We start from the raw sequence: 27,455 nt of genomic DNA on the forward strand, positions 1-27,455 counted from the left end.
GTATATACCTCACGTGCCAATAGAGCAAAACACTGCAAATAACTAATGGCGAACCTGAATTGCTGGTAAGAAGGTTACCAAAGTGTAGCTTGTGAACACAAGTTATAGTTACAATGCGGCTGTCCTTGGAAAAAAATACATGGCTTTCAATTGCTGGAATTCACCCCCTGATACAATTATACTCAAAACTATAAGGTGTACTGTTTTCCAGTGAAACACCCATGAACCTTTGCAGGTGGCTTAGTTCACATATACTTAGGCAATGCGGACCTAGATTCTGTGAACAGAATTGACACACTAGCATTTACACGTACTTAGCATCACTTTGACATATCAGATGATGTGTAGTGCAACATTACTTCATGTACAGATGTGTGTAAATGTCTGAAAATTCGCCAGCTATCGGTTTTCTGCACTGGAAGACATATTCGAACTAGTAAGTTCTGTGTGGTGTCAATGGGATCTACATAATAGGATCCATTTAAATATGGCCAGTGTTTACCTTAGTTGCAATCAAGGAGACGAAAATTAAGCCAATGATCTGTATTCCATATCTTCTTCAATGACAAAAGATTGCCATCATTGATGTGCCTTTTGAAGCCATGGCACCTGTTTCTGAGAATCACTTTTCATAGGGTTTCTTATTCACATGGATAATGAATGAACAGGCCTGAATATCACCTTATTGCACCTTTGTTATTTCATCCTTGAGTACAGCTACACTTGTTGCTCAAGCTATTTTTTGTTTTGTCTTTGTGACATTTTCTTATTAAGAACGTTCTCTCTATGATGCTGTTTCAGCATTGTGTGCTGCTTGTTGTGCACAGTTGGCTGTAAGTACTGGTTCAACATCTGTACTTTTTGTCCTATTCTTAACGTCTTTCTCACAATAGATGTCTTTTTAATTATAATGACAGGTTATTACGTCCCCCCATTATATATTCCTTTTGGGAATGGTGTCATTATGTTGTCATCAGTGCCTTTGTTAAGAATACCACACAATTGTTGATGTTGGAGCTAGTGTTGTTTTTGCCTTTTCATCTTTGATGGCTGCTCATGGTTAAATTAGCTCTTATAAACATGGGTTGCTTTCAGGATACATGTTGTTCCATTAATTATAGAAATGCTGAAGTCCAAAGTGGTTACAGATTTATTTATTTTTGAAAAACTTACAACTCTGATGTGATGTTTGGTTCATATTGTATGTTCACTATCTCGAAAATCTTTTGCTAAGAACAATCCTATTCATGAATAGTTTGCATTCAATGGGGAGCAATGGATATTTTTCTCTCTGTGCTCTAGAAATTATTTCTCACAGACATGAATGCAATATCTAGAGGGTAGGGAAAGAAGAGGACCATAGTGTTGGCAGGCTGAATGCATTGTCAGAGGATGAGCCGTGGTAAACTGATCCAAGATCTCAGTTATTCTGTTATGAAACAAAATTAAGAGAGAACTAAAAACAATGGTGAATGCCCTCTATCAATAGGGCACTCGAGTGAAAAGAACTAAGTATAATTGCAATATTCATTACACGTCAATTGTTTCTTTTGGATCATTTATATCTGTGTTTTTTATCATTATTATTTTCAGCTATGAATTGTGTTTGCAATTGACCTGTACTACCTATGTATCAGTTTCATCATTTGAGATGTTTCCAGAACATTTAACATTGTCTACAGTTGAGGATACTCAATTATGGCTACTCTGTATGTTGTCCAGAACACTGAGACTGGTTCTATTTTTCTCGTAGTTGAGGTATACTCTACACTTCGGGGGTCATTCCGAGTTTGGTGGGCGACAGAGGTGTTTCTTCCCACCGGCCCTGCGGTGAAGAGGGCCTTAACATTGACGTCAGCTCGGAATCGAGCCGGCACCAATGTAGCTGTGCGGCGGGTGCAGTAGCACCCATCGCGAAATGCGCGACAGGGCTGTGCATGGGGGCTCCTGCACTGCCCATGCCAAGCGCATGGGCAGTGCAAGGGCTCCCATGGGGCCTCCGGCACCTCCATTCCACCAGCTTTTCCACACCGGTGTGAACCACCATGGAAAGGCTGGCAGAATGGAACTGTGGCGGATTACAACCGCCAGGACTCCCAGGCTGGAACCTGACTCCAGGCTGGCAGTGTCTGCAGTATTACCGTGACATTTCGTCCGCAGTCGGAATGTGGCAATTCGGACCGCCAAAACCCTTGCGGTCTGATGGCCCAATGACCCCCCTTAATTTTTATAAGGTGTAGTTTTGGATTGATCCAGAGATTCAATAGCATGAACCCAATTTGAACCATCATAATTTAGATATTGATTTGACAACTATGGACATCGCTTCCGAAACAAGGACGCGCCATATGACCCCAATGTGTTGATCATGTCCAGCATGTCTGCTGCTGGAGGTCTTGTGCAAATCTTTAGATGCCAGTATTGTAGTCCTAAACTGGTAATCAGATAAGTTGGAGCAGGTGAATTTATTGCAAAGGTTGGCTCTTTTGTCCATTCTGATGATTTCAAACCATGCAGTCTGACCACAATTATAAATTAATTCAAAATGCTCTCTGCAAATTGACATTATTCTCAAGTCTATGATCTACGAGCTCTACATCCTTCTCAGCTTTCTTCATTAGTAGGTGAACTAAAAAACTAGTTCCCTACAGAGATCTGGAAAGTAAATTGAACAATGAGTGGACTGTAACAGAACATGGCCCACCATCAACCATGGCAGCCTGTTACTGAGATTGTAGGATTGTCGTTGAAGTGACTCCGGCTTCTCCCCCAAGTGAATCCTGTTTGGAGAATGGGAATTTGAATCAGATTAATATTGACTAGTGCCTAATTTTAAAACAAACAGAGGTGCTAGGGCCCTTGTCAGAAGACCTCTGCAGTTTGCACCAACCATTTCCCCTGTCAGTGCTGCCAATGACACTATCAACACAACTACTAGTCATCGCATTCCCACAAGTGTGACAATTTAGACTATTCCAGGCCCCCAAAGCTACAAGAATGGCATGGGTGACAGGTGTTAATCATTTTCAATGTATATTGACTTAATAATAACTGTTATTTTGCTAATCTCTAAATTAGATAAACAGGCGCCATCATGTGGCAGATAGCAATAAGTGCAGGTGTTGACAATTAAGTGCTGGTTCCGGGCACTGGAAACCACCAGCTCAAATTAAGCACTGGTATTGACCCTCTATTAAAGAATGAGGTACCACGTCATAATGAAGACAGTGAGATGCTAAATAAAAAGCAGCAGGTTTCTGATCTGGGAGCTCCATTCCAGCTAGGCTTAGCCCTAGCTGGGTTATATCATGAAAATAAGAAAAACTAATAGATTAAATAAATGGAAAGAGCTGCTTCAATGATCAGATAAAGTTCAAATGTGCATCACGAGATTGTTATCTTCCCACATCCTATTGTGTAGTAGCCCTGCTGGATTCAGATGCTAAAATATGTGCACTTGTATTGCAAAAAGACATAAAGGATTTGGTGGCATTAAACAAAATATGACAATATTATGATTTATAAAGTGCTTCATCTCAACTATTCAAATGAATATGAATGATTTTGTCATTATAAACCAAGGGCCAGATTTAATAAAGGCTTGCATAGCTGTTGTGCCACGCAAGACCACACAAGGCGAAGCAAGCCCTTTCGTCAGATTTGCAATGCCACGCAAAGCTACCTTGTACAGCTCTGTGTAACATAGTATAAATATGGAGTAACTCAAAGCAGCGCAAGTTGCTACTTTGCGTTGCTCTGTGCTAAGAAGACATTCCGTTGGTGGAGCACGTGTTTTCCTAAGCATCCACACATGGATTTTGACTCATCCCCAGATTTACTAAGATTAGTAGACCTGGGAATGCATCAAAATGCTAAGCCTTGCCGGGTATTTCTCCCTGTTTTTTCATCTTTTCTCATTTTGCAGCACACATAGAAAGCCACACTTTAAAGAAAGCTGTGCAACTGGGGGATTACAGTACCCTTGTTAAGAGACATTCAGTCTCTCCACTAGGATACCTGGGTAAGATGTATGTTAGGTTTGGATATGCATCTTTCGTGAAATGTTTATGCAGAGACCTTATAAACGATTGTGTCTTTACACCTCTGCAATCCTTCCTATATACAGTAGACAAGGGCAGTGAGCTCCTACAAGTGATGTCATTTCATACCAAACTTGGCCCCTTTCAGATAAGCTTTTTGCAATATGCAGACAACAGGGGTAAAGTTGATCCTAGAGCCTTCAGACTTTAAAAATCACTTGCGGCACTCATCAATTCAATCACAAGAACGCTTTTAAGGTAAAGATGCTAACATTTATTAGTTTTAGCTTATTAATAATTATTTTAAATGAATTAATAAGCTTATCTTACATTACCCTTTTGCCAAATAAACTTTATTGAGATTCTCTATATTTTATCATAGTGAGGTCTCTGCCCTGGTGGTGTAGATTTTCGCCTGCCTGTGAAAACCTACTAGTAGTAATATTACACGCATACATTTATTCTTAGATTTTTGCCACCCCTTGGGTTCAGGGAGTAGAAACATATAAATCCACATTTAGGAGTAAAACTACACTCAGAAATGGTGAATAGCACAAAAATGAAAATTTACTCCTAGCTGCAAGAGTCAGTTTACATGTATGAGTAAATGTATGCAGGTACATTTATTTTAGTACTACATGTTAGTACATGAGCCCCAGACAGCATAGCTCAAAAACTCTGACCAATGGTTGCTGTTCTGCTTTCTAAGCATTGAAGTCTCAGGCGAATTCACTCATTCCTGGAATTACTGAGATAATGTACACAGATAATTCAAAATAGCGAGAGAGATTTAATTGAAACCAAGTGCACAGCTCCATTATGCACCTGTAATCAGCATTTCTTTGAAGTGATTGAGTTCAATGATAAGGCAATGAAGTAGCAATGGTATCTGCATATAGTCATTCAGGGCAGTGGGTACTGTTTAGGTTCATTGTTCAGAGTAGTCATTAGCTTATTCATCAAAAACTTGCTAGGTATCACTGCACAGTTAAGGGCCCAAAGACAATCCATTGCATCCGCCTTCATTTGGAGGGAAATGAATGATGTAATTTGTAGAGAGCAGCTACAGAAAAAAAGAGTCCCGGCACTGGATATGCCTGGGCAGGTTCCTACAGGGTGAGAAAAGAAGTTGGTTTTAAGGGCTTTCCTAAATCTCATTTCTTGAGGGACGGCACATAATGATAGCGGAAGTTGATTCCACTCTTTACTGGCGGGTCCTAAGAAACGAGCACCACCCGCTACTCACCCGACGGAATGTAGGTACCTCATCGAGCAGCACCGCAGCAGCATGAAGATTCTCAAAGGATTGTACTGTTCATGCTACCAAGTACATAGGCCAGAGCTTGGAGCAGGCCCGGTGGATAAAAATATGCACCTTAAACAGAATTCTTTTCTTAATAGGCAGCCAGTTGTAAATCCTTGAGATGACTTCAGACCGATACCTTCTTGGGTATGCCCAGGATTAGGTGGGCTGCTGCATTCTGCATTACCTGACGTTTCCTGATCCTGCCCTCCAAGAGACCAGTATATATGCTATCAGCAGAATCCAGTCTACATGTTATCAGCACATGTACAACTGTTCTGCCTGCCTCTAAAGATAGAATATTGAGAAATTTCCAATTGAGTGGAGTAGGCCAAAATAGGTTCTGTCGCTGACATAATCTTTGTGCAGAGAAACCTTGTCATCTATCATATCTCCTAAGTTCTTAGCATCTGTCGTAGGCAACGCGGGAGAGTGAAGTTAACCAGGATAATTGTTATTCATCCAATCATCTCTGACCTTCCCAAACAACAGGATCTCGGTTTTGTCTGAATTGCATTGTAAGTGACTCACGCATCCAATACAAAACATCCTTCAAACATTTTAGCTAAGGGCCCATATAGATGTTATACAAAGTGAGGATGAGGGAAGAGTCCTGGGCACCACAGAAGCTAACTTCCTGCTTGAGGTAGAAGGGGGGAAAAGTCATATTCCCTTTCTCATTCAAGGGTGGGAAAACTAGCCTCAGCTGGTTCTAGCACTGAGCACTCTCAATATTAAAATCCGCCTGCCCCAGAGCTTTGATATTATATTCATGGATGGCCTGTCCACTCAGGACAGAGCAACCATCCCTACATTTGCCTTGCTAGGAGTTCTGGGTGAATGTTACTTTTGAGCAGGTAACTGAATCAACAAAATAAAACATATTTTCTGAGCTGTCCTAAACTGCAACCATTGCACCAGTGGTTACATTAAAGTAAGTGAGATCCATGCCAGGCTGGGGGGAATTTCATATTAGGGTGTATAGTTCTCCACCAAGGGAGCGGAGGAGTTCTTTGACATGGCAGTTGACAAGTCACTTTCTCAACTTTAAGTATCCCTGCAACAGCTGAGGACATTATTTATCAATCCATGTCTACTTTATTATGCCTCAGTGGGAATACTCCGTCTCTGGAGTTAAAATCCTGAGCATGATCTAGAAATACAACATTTGGATGTAAGTTTTTAACTATAGTAGACCTCACTCAAAATATTTTGTCATAAGAAATAATTTTAAGAGCAAAACAATATGGCCCTAGTACGAGTTTGGCGGTCCTAATTGGGGACCGCAAAACTCGTGGGAAGGACGCCACCAGCATGGCGGTGGCATCCGGCCAAACTTATTACAATATTCCCACCGGTCTGACCGGCAGAAACATTGTGATAGAGCATTCCTGGCGGTCAGACTGACAGGAACAGTGCTACAAGACTGTAGCACAGAGGAAGCCTGACCAGCACCCTCGGAATATGCACTGTCTGTATTGCAGGATGCTGGATGGGGGGGCCTTAGCACACCCTCACCGCCAGTCTTTCCATGCAGATGAAACCACCATGAAAAGGATGGAGGTGAGGGGAGTTGTAATCAGCCAGGCGGTGCTGAATTCAGCGCCCCCCTGGCTGAACACAACTCAGATCACCGTCACCACATCGGGAACCATGATCCCAGTGGACATGGCGATCCCCTGGTGGGTCCGCCTGCCAGGGATGCAATTGGGTGTTTAGACCGCCTGGAGGACCGCCACAAATAGTAATGAGGCCCATAATTTGTGATGTTGAAATGCAATTTCTTATTCACAGACTCAAAAGTGGTGGATTTGTACCCTTACACAGAGGATCTATAAATAGAACACACCAAATACTGTGCAATGTTCATACCTGCCCTTTTAATAGTAGTGTCTGCTTTGTGTGCGGTAATTAAGGGGCCCCTTTAAAATTTGGTGAACATTCGTAAGGTTTATGTGTAATTACCTACAATGTGAAATTTCCCACCTTGGATATTCACAAAATGTTTACACAAAGAAACTAAATATGTTTCTAAGATGAAAAGTTAGGGGGAGCACCAACTATTGGTGGGTGATTTAGGCTACTGGTGTCTCCATGGTGAGAAATATGTTAACCATTAATAAACAAAAAAAGAAAAATATGCAAATGCGCACATGATTACATTTGCACATGCAATCTTATGCTTGACAATTTTAGTGCAGAAATGTAAATTTGCTCGCTTCTGCTAGTATGGAACTGCACAGATATAGTGGTGCATTCCTGGGATTTACTTGTCTCTCCCATGAAACTCTTTCACCATTGCGTAACCATTGGTTTCTAATGTTATCTGTATATGTGCATTAAAAAGGAACAGATGCAATTGGGCTTCAAACGTATTTATACTAAATCAACAAGGCCCACTAGAAAGAGGCATATCTTAGTAAGTACTTCATGGTTTTAATGAAATGGTTATACCAGAAAAATGATGGACCACTAGTTATACTTTTTAACTGATCTGTAAGTTACACAATTTATTTTTTCCAAAATAAAGTGACATTTAGTTTCTTCAGATAGTAGCACACCGCCAAGTTGTCCCTTCAGGCACTTTCTCAATATTTAAGACAAGGCTCAGTAATTCAACTTTATGAATTTTCACACTTTCAGCCCTTTATTTCCAGAGACACTTTGCATTGCCTAAATGATGTGAATGCCCAGCCTTCCCTCCCATGCTGATCTTGTTCCTCTTCCATTTCTTTCAGTGCATAGTGTGGGACTGGGACTCCAATGGCAAACACGACTTCATCGGTGAGTTCAGCTCAACGTTCAAGGAAATGCGTGGAGCAATGGACGGGAGACAGGTAATGCTCCAATTTCAGGTGTTTTCAGCTGGCCAGTAAGCCTCCATCCTTGGCAGCAGGGTGGGGGGCTTGTCAGACAATTTGTTTCAGCAGGTTATTGATGTGACTAATTTAACAAGCATAAATCCTACCTTGAGCAGTGGATGTTACAGTAAAAAATCTAATTCATAGTGTATGCACAGTATCAGAAGCTGAAAAACCACATGATAAGGGAAACTAACCTCCATTAATTAGAATTTTAGATAAAGGATCTGTAAATAAATCTCATGTCTGTGGAGTTAATTCTGGAATGACTTTAGAGGCTTTGTGATACATTGGGGGATGGGGTCACTACGATCCATCTCTGGCTCAGTGAGGGGGGTCACATTTTCCCTCGGCCAGATATTACAGTATAAATATTTAAATGCCTGACAGTTGTTTTACTTATTTTTTTTTTTTAACTGAGTTACAATACCGCTGAAGTTTTGCAAATATATCCAAAACTACGGAACAGATTTACACTAAATCACAAAAAGCATGTTTTTCTGGACAAAGCTAGATCTTGGTTCAGAAAGTGCACTTTTTGTGATTTGGTGTACATCTGTTTAGTAGTAGTGGAGAAATTAAGGTTCAAAATATTTGTACATTTTATGCGGCGGAGGATCCTCTGTGGCAAAAGTTCTACAGATAAGATCTGATTGGCAGCCTCCACATCAACAAAGATGTGGCAGCACCCATTGTAGGACTTGACGGCTCAGTCCCCTATCCTGAGAAAAAGTTTTTTTAAAAACAAAGAGGGGAGCGGGGTAGGGGTGCCCTGCCCCCCTTGGCCCTGGTGCTCCCCCAGGCCAAAAACATATATTTATTTTCAACTTGACCACTGATACCATTGGGTATTGGGGATGGCAGGGGATCCTGGAGGGGCCTTGGGGCTCCCACACAGCCCCCAATATTTGGACATGTTGTGGATTCCCCGGGTGAGCACTGGGGTATCCATTTAAAAGAAAAATACCCGGAAATAGTTATGGGTGCTGGCTGGGCATCAGGCACGGGCCTCAGGAGCATTGGGGCTCTCCCCGCTCCCCCAACATATGCAGTATTGTGGGAGCCAGGGCACCTAAAAAAATATAATTTTAAATGAGTTGATGAAGCTGCTCATTTATTATTCAGTGGCCATTTAGGGTCAGTCTGCCAGAATTGAAAAGGTGAAAAGGCATGGTATTTACCAGAACATGCGTATCCTGGCGTAGTATATCCCAAAATAAAGATATAATTCCCCTGAAAGCTAGGATAGGCATTCATTAGGTCACACAGTAAATTCCGAACACCTCAGGTGTGATAATTATCACCTCCAGCAAGGAGCACTTATAATTTAGCCCTCTAATGAAATATGTGTCAGCTACTCACTCTACCACTTACACATAGAGCTACAACATGGATGCAACTCTGGCCCCTTATTCAAAACTTATTTGTTGAAAATGACCAGGGTAGATCCTTAGCTGGGGAAATGTCCATATATTTATGCCTTGCAGTCCACTCCCTGTTAACAACAACTCTGCGCCAATCTCTTCTTAACTGTAGTTATTGTTATAAATGTACTTGATTTTTTTATACGCCTACCGCTATTCTAAAGTTTAAGTATGTTGTTTTTTTAAACATATGTTTGGCAAAGAATATGTTATAGGACCACACTTATGTTATGTGTGCGTGTGTGTGATGGCGGGTGGAGAGGCGAGCGTGACAGTTTAAAGATAAAATCGAACTGTTCATATTTAGAAATAAGCTACCAAGGTCTTCGTATTATTCGAGAAAACAGCTTTTTATTAAACAGGAATCAACAGCAAGAAGGCAAATAAATTATTTATTTCACTTTCATGCCCCCATTTAAAAACAAAATATTGTTATAATATGGAGAACTATTGGACTAAAAAGGGGCGGGCTCTTTCCCGTGATACTGGTGCAAACATTTGTTTTCATCACTGGTAGGCGGACCCTTAAGCTGTTTTCTTCTACCTCTGGTTTCTTTGAGCGAAAATCAATGTGTTATTTTTCATAAACTCTAAGCCTATGTTATTTTAAAAGACTCAAAGGACATAGGGGGTCGTTACGACTTCAGAGGACGGAAAAGCCCGTTTGACGAAGTCCCGACAGGTAGGTTGCCGCCAGTGCGGCCGCCTCCCCGCCGGCCTCATTACGACTTTCCCACTGGCCCAGAGGGAAACGGCGTACAGCATTGTCTCCGGCTCATAATAGAGCAGACGGCAAGGCTATAGTGCAGTGGTTCCCAACTTGTGGTCTGAGGACCCCTGGGGGTCCGCGAAGGTTCCTCAGGGGGTCCACGACTGCTTAGAAAATGTACTAATTTTAACAAATTAGGTCCCCAGATTTCAGTAATGACTAAGTGGGGGGTCCCCAGATTCAAATAATGATTCAGTGGGGGTCCCCGGATTCCAGTACTGATAAAGTGGGGATCCACAGAAGTCAAAAGGTTGGGAACTATTGCTCTAGTGCGTAGGGTGCACCAGCACCCTCGCAATGTTCACTGTCTGCAAAGCAACGGGGCTGGCCGCGGGGGGCCTTGGCATGGGCAGTGCAAGGGGGCCCCCTGCACTCCATCTCCACCAGCTGTTTCATGGCGGTGCTAACCACTGACAGAAAAGGACAGCTCTGCTTACAGCGCTGCCCTGTGTCAACGAAAAGTGGTGGTGCTGGTGGTCTGACTGTGGGCTACTGCCGCATTTGTAATGTGGAACTTGGACCGCCGCGTTGGCGGCGGTCCGACCACCACAGTGACCTTGATGGTCATTGCACCGCCAGGGTCGTAATAAGGCCCTTAGTATTATTAAAGAAAGTGTATTTTCACAGGATTTTTCTTGAATTCAGTTTGATATGGAAACAGCACGACTGTATCCAATGGAAACATAAAGCTGTGGCTTTCTGAGAATTACGAAAAGATGTAGGCTCTGTGGCAGTCCTCTGATTTATTGGAGCAATATTTGAATACAGGAGAACATGCCACAGGAGGGTCTGTACTGTGACCATCTGCCTCAGATGGTCTTGTAGGGCCCAGGTTATCAAATTGAAGCTGAACCCTTTATGTGGGGGGGAACCTGTTTTAAAGTTTAGAAATCTCTTTGCGGGGAAGAAAACCTAAGCAGACCAACATCTGGTACCATCTAGTGTACTAAACCTTGACTTACAATTAACAATTTAAAAAAAACATCAGGTTTGTTTTTAAAATCTATAAAAAAGCATTAGTGTGGGGCGTACAAAAAGCACAGGGCAAGGGCTGCCTTCTCATCAGCCACCCCCTGCCTAAGTGGTCTGACTGTGACACATTTCGAGAAGAAGTGCTGTGAACAATCAATGAGGTTTAAAAATGAGGAAAATAAATCCCCAGAGGGCAGGATGTAAAAAAGTGCAGGGCAGCGGCCATTTTGAGCGACACCGTTTGGGTAGGAATGTCTGTGCAAAAGCAAAGTTAGACTGAGTTTGTAAGTTTGTGTAGTTAGGTTATGGTGTTAAGAAGGGATTTGACCTTTGCACTGTAAATAGTGGTGCATGCATTGTTATTGGTGTAGCTACTATAAACATTGTTGCAACCATCTATTAAAGCAAACTCAATTAGCATGCACAGTCTGTTATGGTAATGTACAGCCACCAATGAAACTGCCCTAGCTAAAAGAGAAGAAAAATGTTTACTACAGCGGGTATCTCAAACACAGAACAGTATATCAGAGAAATAGGATAAGAAAAATACTCCTTCCCTATTTCACCCTTTGTTTCCAACCAGAAATACAGCTCTTGGTTAAAATCTATAGGAGCTCAGAGAATCTACCCCCTGTATTTTTCAATTTTCTGATCATAAGGTATTGTTTCAGTTGTGCAATTGTGTCTCCAACCCCTAAGCCAGAGGCATGTGTGTTTCTGTGGGAGCATTTCATAAAGTCTTTTTTCTGCAATAAAAGAATGAAAATTGAGCATGTGAAGGCACCCTTGAGCATGTTATCTTCTATATGTCCCATTGTGAAAGTTAGAACTGCCTTGAGGTGACCCTTCTTAGTTGGCCAAACAAGGTGAAGGGACATCAGTGGGAATGTTTACAAATAGTAACCATTTCTCTCAGAGATCACAAAATGAACACCGATGGAGAAACCCTCACAAAGTAAATTTGCATTATTTCAGTCATTTACCATGATATTTTGATTGACGTCATTTATTTTTGATGATGCAAAACAAATCACAAAAAAATCGGTTGTTCACAGAATGCATTGAAACTTACAACAATAAACATGACTAACGCACTATACCCAGGTTCTAAAATCTGAAAATCCCTTTTTAGAATCCCAAGTTCCTTCACAGATTTGGCAGCTGGCCAAACATAAATTGAATCTTCTTTCCATCCTGAGATGTTTTGCCCAGGGTCCTTCTAAGAGCTAAGATAACCAAGGAAATATGTTTTCACCAGAAATGATTGCATAACACAATTGACCTGCCTACTTTTCCGTAGACAGTCCAGTGTAAGCTCTGTACAGTAAAGTCACCACGAAAAAGAAGAACCAAAGACAAAGAATACCCAAAGTCAGCAGCCACAAGATATTTATTTTACAGATAATGAATGTAGCACTATTAGCCTTGACCAGAAGCAATGCAACACTTGATAAGACACACCCACTGCTTGCCATGGAGAGTCAAGGGCACAAAGAGGATAACTTGGGGCCAGATGTAGCAAAGGTTTTTACCCATTCTGTGTCTATGGGAAAAAGTGTTTGTACATATGGCCCTTGGTTATTTAATTTCAATGAAATGTTGTTTTAGGGTCTGGGATACAAGTGGTAAATCACGGTTTTTACAGTGTCTCTTGGTCCTCATGTCACAAAGCAGAATTCTGGTGATGTTGCATTGCGCCTCTGACATGCGCAGATGTTTTCTTCCTTCAGCTGTCAGAGGACAGAAATTGGTGTCCAATAGGGCCCTGGCTGATTGTTCTTTTTGCTTTGCCAGGGCTCAGCTTTACTAAGACCTGGCCCGCTTAAAGCACAGCCGCCTACTGAGTCTCCAAACAAGAATAAATGAATTTCCTTTTCAGCATCCATCCTATGCAGCATTGATGGCAAGAGGGCCTCTTGACTTCTGTGTGAAAACCTTTCATAACTTAGCACATTGTGACAACCTGTTGGAATTTTGTTTCCTGTGTTTCATGATATGAAATGTGATTTGATAAGGTGCATGCTGTGTCTCACATGAAGAACGTTTGCATATTTTCTAGCTTTCTGCAATTCTTTTCATAATGCTTTTCGGGGGCGGGGGCATTTTAACAGTCCAACAGGCATGTTTCAAAGATATCAATATAATAGCTTTATTCAGATCTGTGTGCTCAGATTATACACCTAAGTGGCAATCCAGCAGGTGGAGTGTTGCTTACATAAGGCAAGGTAAGTCAGCTGACTTGAGGTGCCATCTGGTGGTGGCATGAAAGCACTGCAAAAGGCCAGAATCTATTTCCCACCAGCAGCCCAGTGTGTGTCTTCACCCAGTTAGCTGACATGCACACCAATCTGTACCTGACTCAACCTACCCTCAGTCGTGGCTCGGGGAGGGGTGGCGCGGCGTGTGGCAGGGAGGGAGAGGGGGGACCAAAAAAAAATATATATATATATATATTTAAAGCTTACCTTTTTTCCCTGCCCCGCTCCATCCGCTCTGCTCTGTCGTTGCAGGCTGCAGACATACTGGGAGCCTGTGTATGCTCTCTCCAGCCCGGCAACACAGTGCCAGGCTGGAGAGACCACAGTGCGCATGTATGTTTGGCCGGCCAGAGACGGCCGGTCAAACATACGTGCGCACTGAGGGGGAGTGCTGTGCACTCCCCCCTCCATCCACGTCACACCTGTGGCCCTGCCCACTTTTATAGAAACAGCATAATAAACTTAGTTGTATTATGCTGTTTCTATAAAAGTTTTGCATCTCCTGCTGCTGGCGGGGCCCGACGCTGCCAGCCCTCTTACCTTTCATTCCAGGAGACTGAGATTTGATGTTTGTGCAGACATTCTTCTCAAAGTGCTCTTTTTCTCTCTCTAGTCTAATTCTTCTTATCTTCTCCGCTGAACTTATGACTCTTAAATGCTTCTCAGGTCTTGTGTCTTGTTGCAAAGTGAGTTCTGCGTGGAAAGCTTTCAGAGTAGGGGGGTCACACTGACTCCCTTAACACTTAGGGGAATCCCTGAATCACGCTGCCATGTAGGCAATCTTTCGATATATCTGCTGAACCAGAAAACACTGTAAAACATACTGTAAACATTGATGTTCAGAGCATCGATGCAATCAAAATCAAACGCTTTTCATGAAAGAGATAACCTGGTTCATAAAGGCATAAAAATTCCAAATAGGTTCCAAATAGAAAGAGAGCAGAATAATCAGCTTACTGTTTTGCAGTGGAAAGTGGATTACCTCTTTTACCTGGCCTGATTATCAGGGAAATATGCACATTCAAATCTGCAGATTTACACACTTGCGTGGGTGCTTTTACTCATATATTTTAAATTCACGAACATGCGACCGTGTCAGGGTTTCAGAAGTGCTCCTAGTAAGGTTTTCTAAATTCAAAATTATGCACATCTGAAGGGAGTTCTGCATCTGTAAATGTTCACAGTGTAAAATTGAACAGACAAAATGACTGAGCGAATTAAATTTGACTTTCTTTCTATTTTCTCCATTAAAAAATCTCATTCCTTACACCTTCCCAATGTTGGCAGTATTCCCTTCCCATCCCCACTCCAGCTGACAGGAGTAAATCGATCACAATTTTCACAGTAGGAATGGGTAATGAAGATGTTTGTGAATACTCACTGTTAGACCTGACAGCCAAAGGGTGGTCTTCGTCCAACTTTTTGTCTGCCTCCCTCCATTTTCTGACCTCATTTTGGCTGGCTTTTGGACTTTGTGCACTTTACCACTTCTAACCAGCACCAAAGAGCTTGTGCTCACTCCCCTAAAACATGGTAACATTGGCTCATACCCAGTTGGCATATTTAATTTACTTACAGGTCCCTAGGAAAGTTCACTACATCTGCCTAGGGCCTGTAAATTAAAGGCTACTAGTGGGTCTGCAGCACTGACTGTGCCACCCACCTAAGTAGGCCCTTAACCATGTCTCAGGCAAGCCATTGCAGAGCCCATGTGTACAGTCATAAACTGTCATGTCCACCTGGCAAGTTAAAAGTGAAAAACTCCCAAATTTGTTTTTCACTACTGCAAGACCTTGGGATTACCTTGTTACCTTATTACATCTTATAAGTCTAATTCCCAACCTAGAAGAGATAGGTTTGTCAAGTTTGGTGTCTCTGAACTCACAATTTAACATCACAACTATGGTGAAATCCGATTTTAAATTGCTGTTCTGAAAATGTCCCTTTTAGAAAGTTGGCATTTTCTTACTTTGGCCATTTGGTACCTATTGCCTGTCTCCAATACATGCCTGGGCTGGAGTGACAGCTCGGCTTGTGCATTCCCTCTAGAGAGCCATACACAAAGGGAACTTAGCTGGGACTGATAAGCCATCAACATCTTGATGGGGCATCCTGGGCAGGATGGGATGGCTGACACACCTGAATGAGCAATGTCCTGCCACGCACACAAAGAGCTCCATACCCCCATGTGGTGCATCTGGAGCCAGGGCAGGAAGAGAAGACCTCTGTGCACATCAAAAAGCTTTCTTCAAAGTCTCCACCACTTCAAAGGCACAACCGGGTATAAGTGCTGGACCTCTGGCACCACCAATGCAGTACACTTCTGGACCTGTGGATACTCTGCCAGGAAGAAGGACTGCTGTACTGGTACAAGGACTTTCACTCTCCTGAGCTGCTACTCTGCTGGACTCCTGCTTTGCTGAGCTGACCTGCTGCCTGTTGACCTCTGTCTGGGAGTGAAAAGGACTGGACCTGCATCTCTACTACCCAGAACCAAAGTGGCTCTAAGGAGATGCTGGATTGCCTTCTGTTTCTGGAGTCTCAGGGACACAAAAGACTTCCAACTCACTTGCTACAACTCTTAAAAGTGTTTTTGTGGCTTCTGAAATCAAGCTTTTGGGCTCTTCGCAACCGTGAATGGGCCAACTCACATTTGAACCACATCGCTTGCACGATGAACCAGTGCAAGCCTCAGGAAGTTTGTCTCTTTGCACAGCAAGTACTGGTGCTTGCGATACACCCATCCACAATGCCCAGCCAACTCTTCGTGCCCATGGACCACTGCCAGCAATGCTCTACCTGCACCCAGCTAACTTCTTCCTTGTGAGCCGGACTCTTGGCTCAACTTTTGAGATGTTGTCAAACTTCAGCAGGACTTACCTGGGACTGTATCTGACCCACGCTCCATCGCAGTCAGCCTGAACATTTGGATTTAACCCAGTCTAGTGTGACCATATATCCCTGGTTGGCACATTATGCTTATATCTAAGCACTATTTTGCATTTTAATCTTTAAAAATTCATATCTCGACTTTTACTCATTAAATGTTTGTAATTTTGGGCTGTCATTATGACTCTGGCGGTCTATAGACCGCCGGGGCCATGGTGGTGGTCTGACTGCCACCAGAGCGGTGGTCTGACTGCTTTGACATGGGTCAGACTGCTACATTATGACCGTGGCGGTTAGGCCATGGTCGGACTGCCAGCACTCCTAGTTTCCCGCCACTGGAGGGAGTGCCGGTGCTGACGGTCCTAATCCGGCAGGGGAGTGCTGCATGCAGCGTCGCCCTGGGGATTACAAGCCCCCTCTCTGCCAGCTTTTACACAGCGGTTGCACTGCCATGTAAAAGCTGGCGGTAATGGGGTGCAGGGGGCTCCATGGGGGCCCATGCACTTCCCATGCACTTGGCATGGGCAGTACAGGGGCCCTCATATACAACCCTGTGGCGCCTTTCACTGTCTTCTATGCAGACAGTGAAAAGCATCCATGTTAAGCATCTGTGAAAATCGTGACAGGTGCTGTTGCATCCCACGCACCGCAAAATTGCAGCCGGCTCCGTTATGAGTCAGTGTCAATGTTGTGGGCTGTTCCCCACTGGGCCAGCGGGAAACTTGTAAAGGGGCCCACGGGACTGGCGGGACTTTGGCGGGTGGGCTTTTGCACCCGCCAAACTTAAAATGTCCCCCTTGGTCTTCTTTTACTCATAAAATTAACCTCTATTTTGGTGTCTTTTTATGTGGTGTTTCACTGTTTTACTGTTTAAAATGTTGCACAAATACTTCACACATTGCCTCTTAAGTTAAGCCTAACTGCTCTGTGCCAAGCTACCAGAGGATGAGCACAGCTTGTGTATCTGACTTACCCTGACTAGGGTTGTGATTCCTGCTTTGACAGGGTGCACACCACTGCTAATCTGAAATCCAATTTCTAACACTCATGAACATTCCCTTTATGTGTGTAAGTTTAATATTGTGAATTACAATAGTGAACCATCACTCGTAAAAGTCATTTGCATGTGTAAACTGATATCTGCAAATGGCTAGGCATTTAGCAACATGCTATAGGATGACAATGAATAGAATTTACAAAAGTAAAATGTCTTGCCATTCGGGGGTTACAAGTCTGAGAATGTTAAAGGATGTTCTGCTCATAGTCATATGTGCTGGAATTTTATTTAATTATGTTTGTTTTTGTTCGGAAACCAGCAGCACCCTCTGAATGGACTGGAGTATGCAATATCCAGTGCCAATTTAAGAATTTGTTGGGCTCCAGGCAAGATATCTTTGGGGACTGGTTAGTTTTATACAGAGGTAGAGTCAGTATGTGTGAGAGAGAGGGTGAGATGGACTCAAAGATGTGAGCTAGAGAGATGTAAGAAGAGAGGAAGATAGAGAGTTGAGGAAGGGAGGATTGTTGTCATATACAAGTTATGAAAAAGGCTAAAGATACAGGGAGGAGATTACTAGTTTAAAAAGATGTAGAGGTAGAGAAATAGGTAGTGAGAAATAAGTGAGGTAGTTATATGGGTAGGATATTTTTAATTAATCTTGTATGTTATATACATATTTATTAGTAATTATTGTGTCATTGCTTAATATATTTATTATTTCTATTTCTTTTTCTTTTTCTTCTTTGGTGCAAACATTTCACAAGCTGGATCACGTGATAGATAGATATATACAAAGCACTTCAACTGCAATAGTCAGAGTGTCCCGTTCTGCCATGTAATCCACTGTTCCAAGCCCCCTCATTCACCTCATTTATCACATAGAGTAAAATTCACACATCCATCTCCATTCCTTCATCAGTGGAATTGTTAATTGATTCATAAATCTATTTAATAATAACATTTGCAAAATATATTTAATACTATTGGTTTTAACTTTGTTTTATTTCATTACTAAATCATGGTAATTAACATATTTTTGGAGGGGTGTAGGTATTTTTGAGCAATAGCGTAGGGATAGAAGATTATTTATTTTAAAATTATTTATTTTGTTTTTTATGTGTTAAACTATGTTTGTGTTTTAGATTTATTTTCTTTTGCATTTAATTGTATTTGGTTATATTGTATGTATTTATTATTTTAAATGTGTTTTAATAATTATATTTTGTTAGGTATTTAAATGTTTGTTTAAAATGATTAACATTGGAAGGGAACATACATAATCCTTCCTAAGTCCCACACTTTCCATGTGTTCTCTTACGTTGGAGTGGGAATAGTAATGTACCCCATCCAAAGTCCAACACTTTTCCTACTGAAGTTTGCATTGGAGTAGGAATAGTAGATCTAACCCCTCCAAATTCCAACATTTACCCTACTGTTGCTTTGATTAGAGAGGGAATAAAAATTCTAACTCCTTCAAAGTCCATCACTTTCCCTACTATTGCTATGATTGAAGCAGGAATAGTACATCTCAAATCTCCGCAGTCCACTCATTTCCCAAATTTTGCTTACTTTGGGGTGGGAATTGTAACTGGCACGTAGAAAGTCCAAAACTTTCCCTTCCTTTGTTTGTGTTGGAGTGAGAATATGACACCCTCCAAAATCCAACAATTTCCCTTCATTTGCTAAAAAATGGGAATAGTAAACTTGGCACCGCCAATGTCGAACACTTTCCCTACTGTTGCAAAACTTTGGTGTGGGAATACTGAATCTGACACCTCCAAAGTTCAACACTTTCCCTGGTTTTCTTATGTTGGACTAATAATAGTAAATCTGACCCCTCCAAAATCCAACACTTTCCCTCCTGTTGCTTAGATTGGTGCGGGAATAGTAAATCTTATCCCTCCAAAGTCCAAAGCTTTCCCTACTTTTGCTTGCACTGAAGTGGGAATAGTAAATCTGATCTCTCCAAAGTCCAACATTTACCCTACTGTTGGTCAGGCTGGAGTGGGAATAGTGTTTTTATGGTCTATTTCAATGGAATTATTCTTTCTTATATTTTAATGTCTAGTGTCCAATTATAATTAATTACTATTAGTTGTTTGTTATTTATGTTTAACTAATTCTTTATATTATGTTAATTAATTTTTTGTCATATTTTAAAGTATATATTTTTATGTTATTATGTGTAAGTTTTTTAGATATATAAGTCACTAGGGTCCCTCCTAGTCAAAATGCTATAGACTTATCCATTTCCTGATAATATTTTGGGCTTCTATCTTTTTGTTCTCAGTATTTCTAACTTACATGCAAGGTATGCAAACTCAATATTTGTGTCCCCAATATGTTTTGGGCAATATTTTCATTTTCAACTGATCTTCCACCAGACACACGTCTTACAGTTGCTGATATGCTGCGCTTAATTTTATATGATCCCAAAGTTGGAAAATGTCATATGGACTTTAGGCGACGGATGGGGGTGGCTACAAATTGGTGACAATATTTAGTTGAACTGTGAAAGTGATAGTAAATATTTTGGTTGCCAAATGTGTCAGTGCCCTAGCCAGGATCTAAATCACGTGCCTTTGCTTTGTAAAGGATCTCAACATTTGAAAATGATGCTTAATTTAATTTTGTATCACAAAATATTAATTTGCTTTCTGATGCATTGTAATCATTATTTTCTGAAGCTACTGTAGAAAACTTTTATTGCTCTTTTAAATGTTAAAATATTTTAAATATATTTTAGTTTAGATCTTAACTTAGATGTGCAAAGTGTATGGTAACATATGTAGAACATTTTACCAAAACAAATCAAAGATAATTAAAAATAACTACATTGAAATTGAAAATAAATTGGAATTTACTGTAAAAACACCTGGTTTGTTATTATTTAACTACTGTTACATGTTGATCAGAAACGATCAGGCTTGATGCAACAGCATTGTGAGACATTATTGCTGGCACCACACAATGAGGAACAACCATTGTTTAAGGGCATCTGCACAATACATTCTGAACAGTAGAGAAAGTATGGCCATATCCTGCTGACACTCAAACACATGCTCACTTCTGCTGCTGAAGAGAGAAGGCTTCTTTTCTTTTTGGACAAAGATTGTTCCTCACTAACCAGCTAGGCCACTTCTACAAATTACTGCAAATATAAAGCAAGTGTAGCCACTATTTCTTGTCATCCTACACTCATCTGCAACAATCCAGATTGTGGGGCAGCACAAACAGTTTCACTCCTCCTTGAACTTCACATCTCAGATGTGGTTGTAATAGTAGCCCCGCTGAGACTGGTCATTATTTCCTAAGCCCCACAATTGTAAGAGCCCCCTTGTTCCCACACCAACATTCATGCCATGCCAACGCCAACGCCGTCACGCCCTCACAGGATTTGTGCGAATCCCTCGCCACTTTCTTCCATCGCAAGATCAGCGACCTCCACGACAGCTTCTGACACCAGACCCAACCAAACACCACCGAACCCGCATCCCCGGCCATCACCCTCAACAACTGGACCCACATCAACACGGAAGAAACCAAATCCATCATGAACTCTATCCACTCCGGCGCCCCTTCGGACCCCTGCCCGCACTTCATCTTTAACAAAGCCGACGACATCATCGCCCCGCAGCTCCAGACCGTCATCAACTCTTCTTTTTCTTCTGCTACCTTCCCCGAATGCTGGAAACACGCAGAAGTCAACGCCCTACTAAAGAAACCTACGGCTGACCCGAGCGACCTGAAAAACTTCCGCCCCATCTCTCTTCTGCCTTTTCCAGCCAAAGTAATAGAGAAGACCGTCAACAAACAGCTGACCACCTTCCTGGAAGACAACAACCTGCTCGACCCCTCACAAACCGGATTCCGAACCAACCACAGCACTGAAACGCCCTCATCTCAGTCACAGACGACATCAGAACCCTGATGGACAATGGTGAAACAGTCGCCCTCATTCTTCTCGACCTCTCGGCTGCCTTTGACACCGTCTGTCACCGCACCCTAATCACCCGCCTCCGCTCCACCGGGATCCAAGGCCAGGCCCTGGACTGGATCGCCTCCTTCCTCGCAAACCGTTCCCAAAGAGTTTACCTCCCTCCGTTTCGCTCAGAACCCACCGAGATCATCTGCGGCGTACCTCAAGGCTCATAGCTCAGCCCAACACTCTTCAATGTCTACATGAGCCCCCTCGCCAACATCGTACGCAAGCACGACATTATCATCACCTCCTACGCCGACGACACCCAACTTATACTCTCCCTCACCAAGGACCCCGCCAGCGCCAAGACCAACCTACAAGAGGGTATGAAGGACGTCGCAGATTGGATGAGGCTCAGCCGCCTAAAGCTGAACTCTGAAAAAACGGAAGTCCTCATCCTCGGCAACACCCCGTCCGCCTGGGACGACTCCTGGTGGCCCACGGCCCTCGACACCGCACCGACCCCCACAGACCACGCCCGCAACCTTGGCTTCATCTTGGACCCTCTTCTCACCATGACCAAGCAAGTCAACGCCGTGTCCTCCGCCTGCTTCCTCACCCTCCGCATGCTCCGCAAGATCTTCCGCTGGATCCCCGCCGACACCAGAAATACCGTGACCCACGCCCTCGTCACGAGCCGCCTGGACTACGGCAACACCCTCTACGCCGGGACCACAGCCAAACTCCAAAATCGTCTGCAACGCATTCAGAACGCCTCGGCCCGCTTCACCCTCGACGTACCCCGCAGCAGCCACATCTCCGCACACCTGAGACACCTGCATTGGCTCCCAGTCAGCAAAAGGATCACCTTCCGACTTCTCACCCACGCACACAAAGCCCTCCACGACAAGGGACCGGAATACCTCAACAGACGCCTCAGCTTCTACGTCCCCACCCGCCTCCTCCGCTCCTCTGGCCTCGCACTCGCTGCTGTCCCTCGCATCCGCCGCTCCACGGCGGGTGGGAGATCTTTCTCCTTCCTGGCGGCCAAGACCTGGAACTCCCTCCCCACCAGCCTCAGGACCACCCAGGACCACTCTGCTTTCAGGAGACTCCTAAAGACCTGTACATGTTTTGTAAGGCCTACTTTCGGTTTTCAGTTAGGCTCTCGCCCCAAGAGAGGGAAGATTTTGGGGTCTGATTACAGTAGGCCCGGAAAAGAGTGATATTTATCACACCTTATATACGCTGAAATCTAAGGAATTTGAATTTATTGGGTGCAATAAATCGCTACAATTTATGAGCATTGCCGGAAAAATGTGGCATAGCATGCAGACTTTTGTGCTTAGCAGATCATAATTTAAAAGCCCAGTTATTTACTGGGCATTTCCCCCCCGGTGAAATGCAGTGACGTAACAACAGCACCTGCAGCCCCGAGCTCAAGGGGACCCAATCCAGCACTGTGCAGGGGCGGCGGGCCGCTGCCAGGGGGCTCCTGACTGGATCCGGAGCATAGGGGTCCCTTTCATGTATTTTGCAATGGGCTCCCTCAAGTTTCGTTAGTCACTGGCAAGATGGGAGAGGGTGCAACACACTGCAGAAATCGTAATTGCGATATGTGCACTAACACAAGTTAACAGGAAGAAAAGGTCCGATTTTCACCAGGACATGCATTTTGGTGCGGCAACCATCAGAATCCACGTTATTCTACCAAAATGGGGAAAATGCTATACCTATTGCTTCGTTGGTGTCAGACATACGACATAAATAGCATCAAAATGGCGGGCCACTCGTAATGACGCACTGTAGTGTTTTGTTTCCTCGGGTATTCCCGCAATCAGCTTTTTGCATTCTTCAATAACGTGTCCCTGCTGAGCAGCTGAACAGCTGGCGCAGAGATTCCACAGGAACATGGGCGCCCATGTTCGGACTGTTACCTCAGCCAGAAAATTCATTTCATAAGACAAATAATTGCACCATGAGGGATGACGGGCATTCTGCAGATGTGGCCCCCAATCTGCTGCTTGCACGCGCACACATCCTTCCAGAGTGAGATCACGCAGAGGACATTGCAATATTCACTGATGCAAGAGGAACAGTTTGTATTATGTACTGGCCATGGACGTTAGAAAAGCCATGATTTCATTTCTAATCCTGTTATAACATTTCATCGCGACCTTGGCCCATTTTCAGCATATGTAAACCCAGACTGCTGTGCCACGCGCTAGAGTGTGAAAAGGGGGCGGGCTCCTATGGCAACAGAGCATGTCACACATGGAATTCCACGTTGGACGCAAAGTACAGGGTTATTTTCACAGAAACTGTACTACTCTAGTTATTAACGCCATAGCTATATTGTAATTCACGTGTAATCCCACTGTAATAAATGAGAGTCAGCTTTAGAAAAAGCATGCCTTTAATTTCGATATAATACATGAGATTCTACCATCCCTATATAAAACCCTGTTTTTAATTTCTTTATATGTCACTTGTGACACGCCCAGTTACCTATTACATGTAGGATAATGTACCCCCTGCCGTACATTATAAAGAAAGTGCAAGCCAGCAAGGGCTCCATGAACATATAAAGGAAGAAGGCTGAAGACCTAGTTCCTTTATAAGCTTATTGAACGCCAAGTTTACTTGCAATATCCTGATCGTGTACCTCAGGGGGTAGTTTATTCCCTATAATACATGGTCCCACCATCTCCTTTTCCACAAACCACTTAAATCCTTGATGCGCAGCTCTCCTATATGAGATGACATGTGTGCAAACATGAAGAATAAAAATAGAATCACTAGTGCAAAACTAAACACATTAAAAATAATGTAGATGTTTCTTACAAAAAAGTATTTGAATCACTTAACCACAAGTCAGTTATTATTTTTTTTTAAATAGTGCAGTAGCTTGGTATGTGAGGAAACACACAGAAAGAGTCTAACTTTTCTATATTCACATAACAAGTGCAAAAAAAATATTCCCATCAATATCTCCTTTCTGCTTGTCCCTATACAGCTAGACAAACAGAGTACAAGAAACAAAAACAATGTTTTGTTTTATTTCTTAAACAGCTGCTTTAACTATGCTCCTCATCTGACCTGCCTGTCCCCCCAGCTGCTGGCTCTGGCAGCGGGCATTGTGACCTCAGAACTAAATTGTTATATTACAGTTGGGTTCGGACATCATTTTCTTATAATCGGCAGCTGGGTGCGACAGAAGATGCTGATTATAAACCAATGAGAGAGATGGGCTTTTATGCAGGGATTGCAGATTTCCATGTATTATAAAGAAATGCAGTCAGAGCTCAACTGTATATAAAGCTTATTGCTGAGGTTGCCTGGACAAGGAGTGGTGGGGAAGGGGGACTTTAGAAAGGGGTAGAAGATGGCTGTTTTTTCTAGTGAGGTCTGGTTGAAGTGTCTCAAGGTCTGCTGTGACTGTAGGGATGCTCGTGCCCTGTAGGAGGTTGCCACGGTGAGGTACATGAACATGGCACGTGGAAGCGTATGGATAACTAATTTGTAAGGAGGATGCCTAAGGTTTGTCCCACCACTGATGTGCAGCTGCAGCGTGCGGAATGGACTAGAATGGGGGAGAGGTAGTGGCTTGGCGTTGGCCTGGCATAGTAATAGGATCCTTGACCCAGGCCTGCAGATCCAGTCTAACTCCAGGCCTTGTGTTGTTAACCCTGACAGAGAGCACTTTGATGATGCTTGGCTGGAGCACCAGTTGAGTGTCGCTGACCGCCCTGAGTATGACTGAGTCCCTATGAGATCTTGGTCCTAGTGGCAGCCACCACTGCTTCTCCATCCCATGCGGGAGAACAAGCCACTTAGCCAGCTGATGACACGAATTAAGAATTACCCCACTAATCATAACTTTACCCAGGCATCGCTGTACTTCTGACAGGTTAAAAACTACCAGCAACTGACTGGTGCCACCTTGGTCTTATTCTGGTCGGTGCTTGATGGTTCTGAATCGAGCAGAGCAAGGTGATGAAAGAGCTCTTGGGCATGTTGCACCTGCCTGCCTTACTGCCCCTGCAAAGTCTCCCGGTGTTCAGGGGCGTAGATTCAGGGGGTGTTTGGAGTGTTACACCCCAAATATATGCATTTTCTGATAAACAGTTGAGTACAGGTGCGTTCACTCGGCCATTGTGAGATGTCAGTCGGATTACACACTGACAAAAACGTACACACACTCTCTCCCTCTCTGTTTTGAAAGTCCTCAAAATATTGGTTATTTTACAAATTATTGTCGGCCAGATGCTCAACATGAAAGAATTGAGTGATGGTTCTGACTCCTCCCAAAGAGGAAGGATGTCCGTCAAGAGGTGATGGGTTCCCCTCCACCCCTGCCTTAGATCTGGGGGTAACTCTCACATGCAGAACATGGTGCTCTGAGAATTCCCAGGGAATCCCTGAGCCCTGGTGATGAGAGACCTCTCCTGCCCCCCCTCTTGGCAAGGAGCCAAGAGATTCCTTAATATGAACTTCTCTGGGGTGCATATCTTGGAAACATTTAACACTTGAATGAATTTCAGGCTTGGTTCCAAATGTTTAGTTGCCTTCTTAATTCAGTCTGCTGCGTTCCTTGCGCTTAGTTCCCATGTTTTCCCTAATTGGAAGCGGTTTAATTGGCCGTAGATAGAACTGCAATTCTGTACTTATTTGTCTCTGTATCAGCATAATTAGCGTCAAAAATATTCATTGGTTCATTTGTGCATATAATAAGCAAATCATATGAAATCTTAATTGAAGAGCATTTTTAAAAGTTTGACTAAGATTTCATTTCAGTATGTTGCAATTCCTTTTTCAAACAAGACAATAACATCAACTTTTGAACAGGCAAAAGAACACCATGTTATACAGATGCAATTGCGGCTAAGAAACACAGGCCCATATTTATACTTTTTGACGCTAAACTGCGCTAACGCAGTTTAGCGTCAAAAATTTTTGCGCCGTCTAACGCCATTCTGAAGCGCCATGCGGGCGCCGTATTAATGGAATGGCGTTAGCCGGCGCAAGCAGACCGCCGCTGCCTGGTTTGCGTGGAAAAAAAACACGTACACCAGACAGCGCCGGCGTAGGGGGAAAATGGCGTATGGGCGTCTTAAAATGGGGCAAGTCAGGTTACGTCGAAAAAATCGTCGTAACTCGACTTGCGCCATTTTTTTTCGACGCCCATCCCCCATCAACATGACTCCTATCATTGTAAAGATAGGAGTCATGCCCCCTTGCCCAATGGCCATGCCCAGGGGACTTATGTCCCCTGGGCATGGTCATTGGGCATAGTGGCATGTAGGGGGGCACAAATAAGGCCCCCCTATGCCACAAAAAAAATTTGAAAAATAACAAAAATTATACTTACCTGAACTTACCTGTACTTCACTGGGATGGGTCCCTCCATCCTTGGGTGTCCTTCTGGGGTGGGCAGGGGTGGCAGGGGGGGTCCCTGGGGGCAGGGGAGGGCACTGTGGGCTCATTTTGAGCCCACTTGTCCCTTAACGCCATCCCTGACCCTGGCGTTAAAAAGCGGCGCAAATGCGCCGTTTTTGGCCACGCCCACTCCCGGGCGTCATTTTTGCCCGGGAGTATAAATACCACGTAAAGGCCTGGGAGTCATTTTTTTAGACGGGAACGCCTCCCTTGCATCTCATTAACGCAAGGAAGGGGTTCACGCTAAAAAATGACGCTCACTCCGGGCACTTTGGCGCCCGAAGCGTCTAACGCCATAGTATAAATATGGCGTTAGTTGGCGTTAGTTTAGCGTCGAATTTGCGTCGAAAAAAACGACGCAAATTCGGCGCAACCAGAGTATAAATACGGCCCACAATTTCTTGGATAGATTAAAAAAATATGAATTAAAAAAATGAAAAACTGACTGATGCAGAAGTCCTTCTCCAGGCACCATACGAAACTATAAAAGACTGCAATTTCAAGCACCATATTAAAAAAACCTTTGCACGAGGACAAAAAGGCCAAATGGAATTTCTACTGTTTTGATGCTCGCACCA

General features: G+C 43.3%; 1 protein-coding gene across 1 annotated transcript in view; it reads left to right on the top strand.

Moving 5' to 3' along the window:
• CPNE4 (copine 4) overlaps nt 1-27,455 on the top strand; it is a 1,215,102-nt gene that overhangs the window by 973,779 nt on the left and 213,868 nt on the right. The window contains exon 8 of the mRNA XM_069211919.1: nt 8,082-8,180. Coding sequence (XP_069068020.1) covers nt 8,082-8,180 — 99 coding nt within the window. The remainder of the gene's footprint in view (nt 1-8,081; nt 8,181-27,455) is intronic.

Source organism: Pleurodeles waltl, chromosome 10, assembly GCF_031143425.1.
Source record: "Pleurodeles waltl isolate 20211129_DDA chromosome 10, aPleWal1.hap1.20221129, whole genome shotgun sequence".
NCBI lineage: Eukaryota > Metazoa > Chordata > Amphibia > Caudata > Salamandridae > Pleurodeles > Pleurodeles waltl.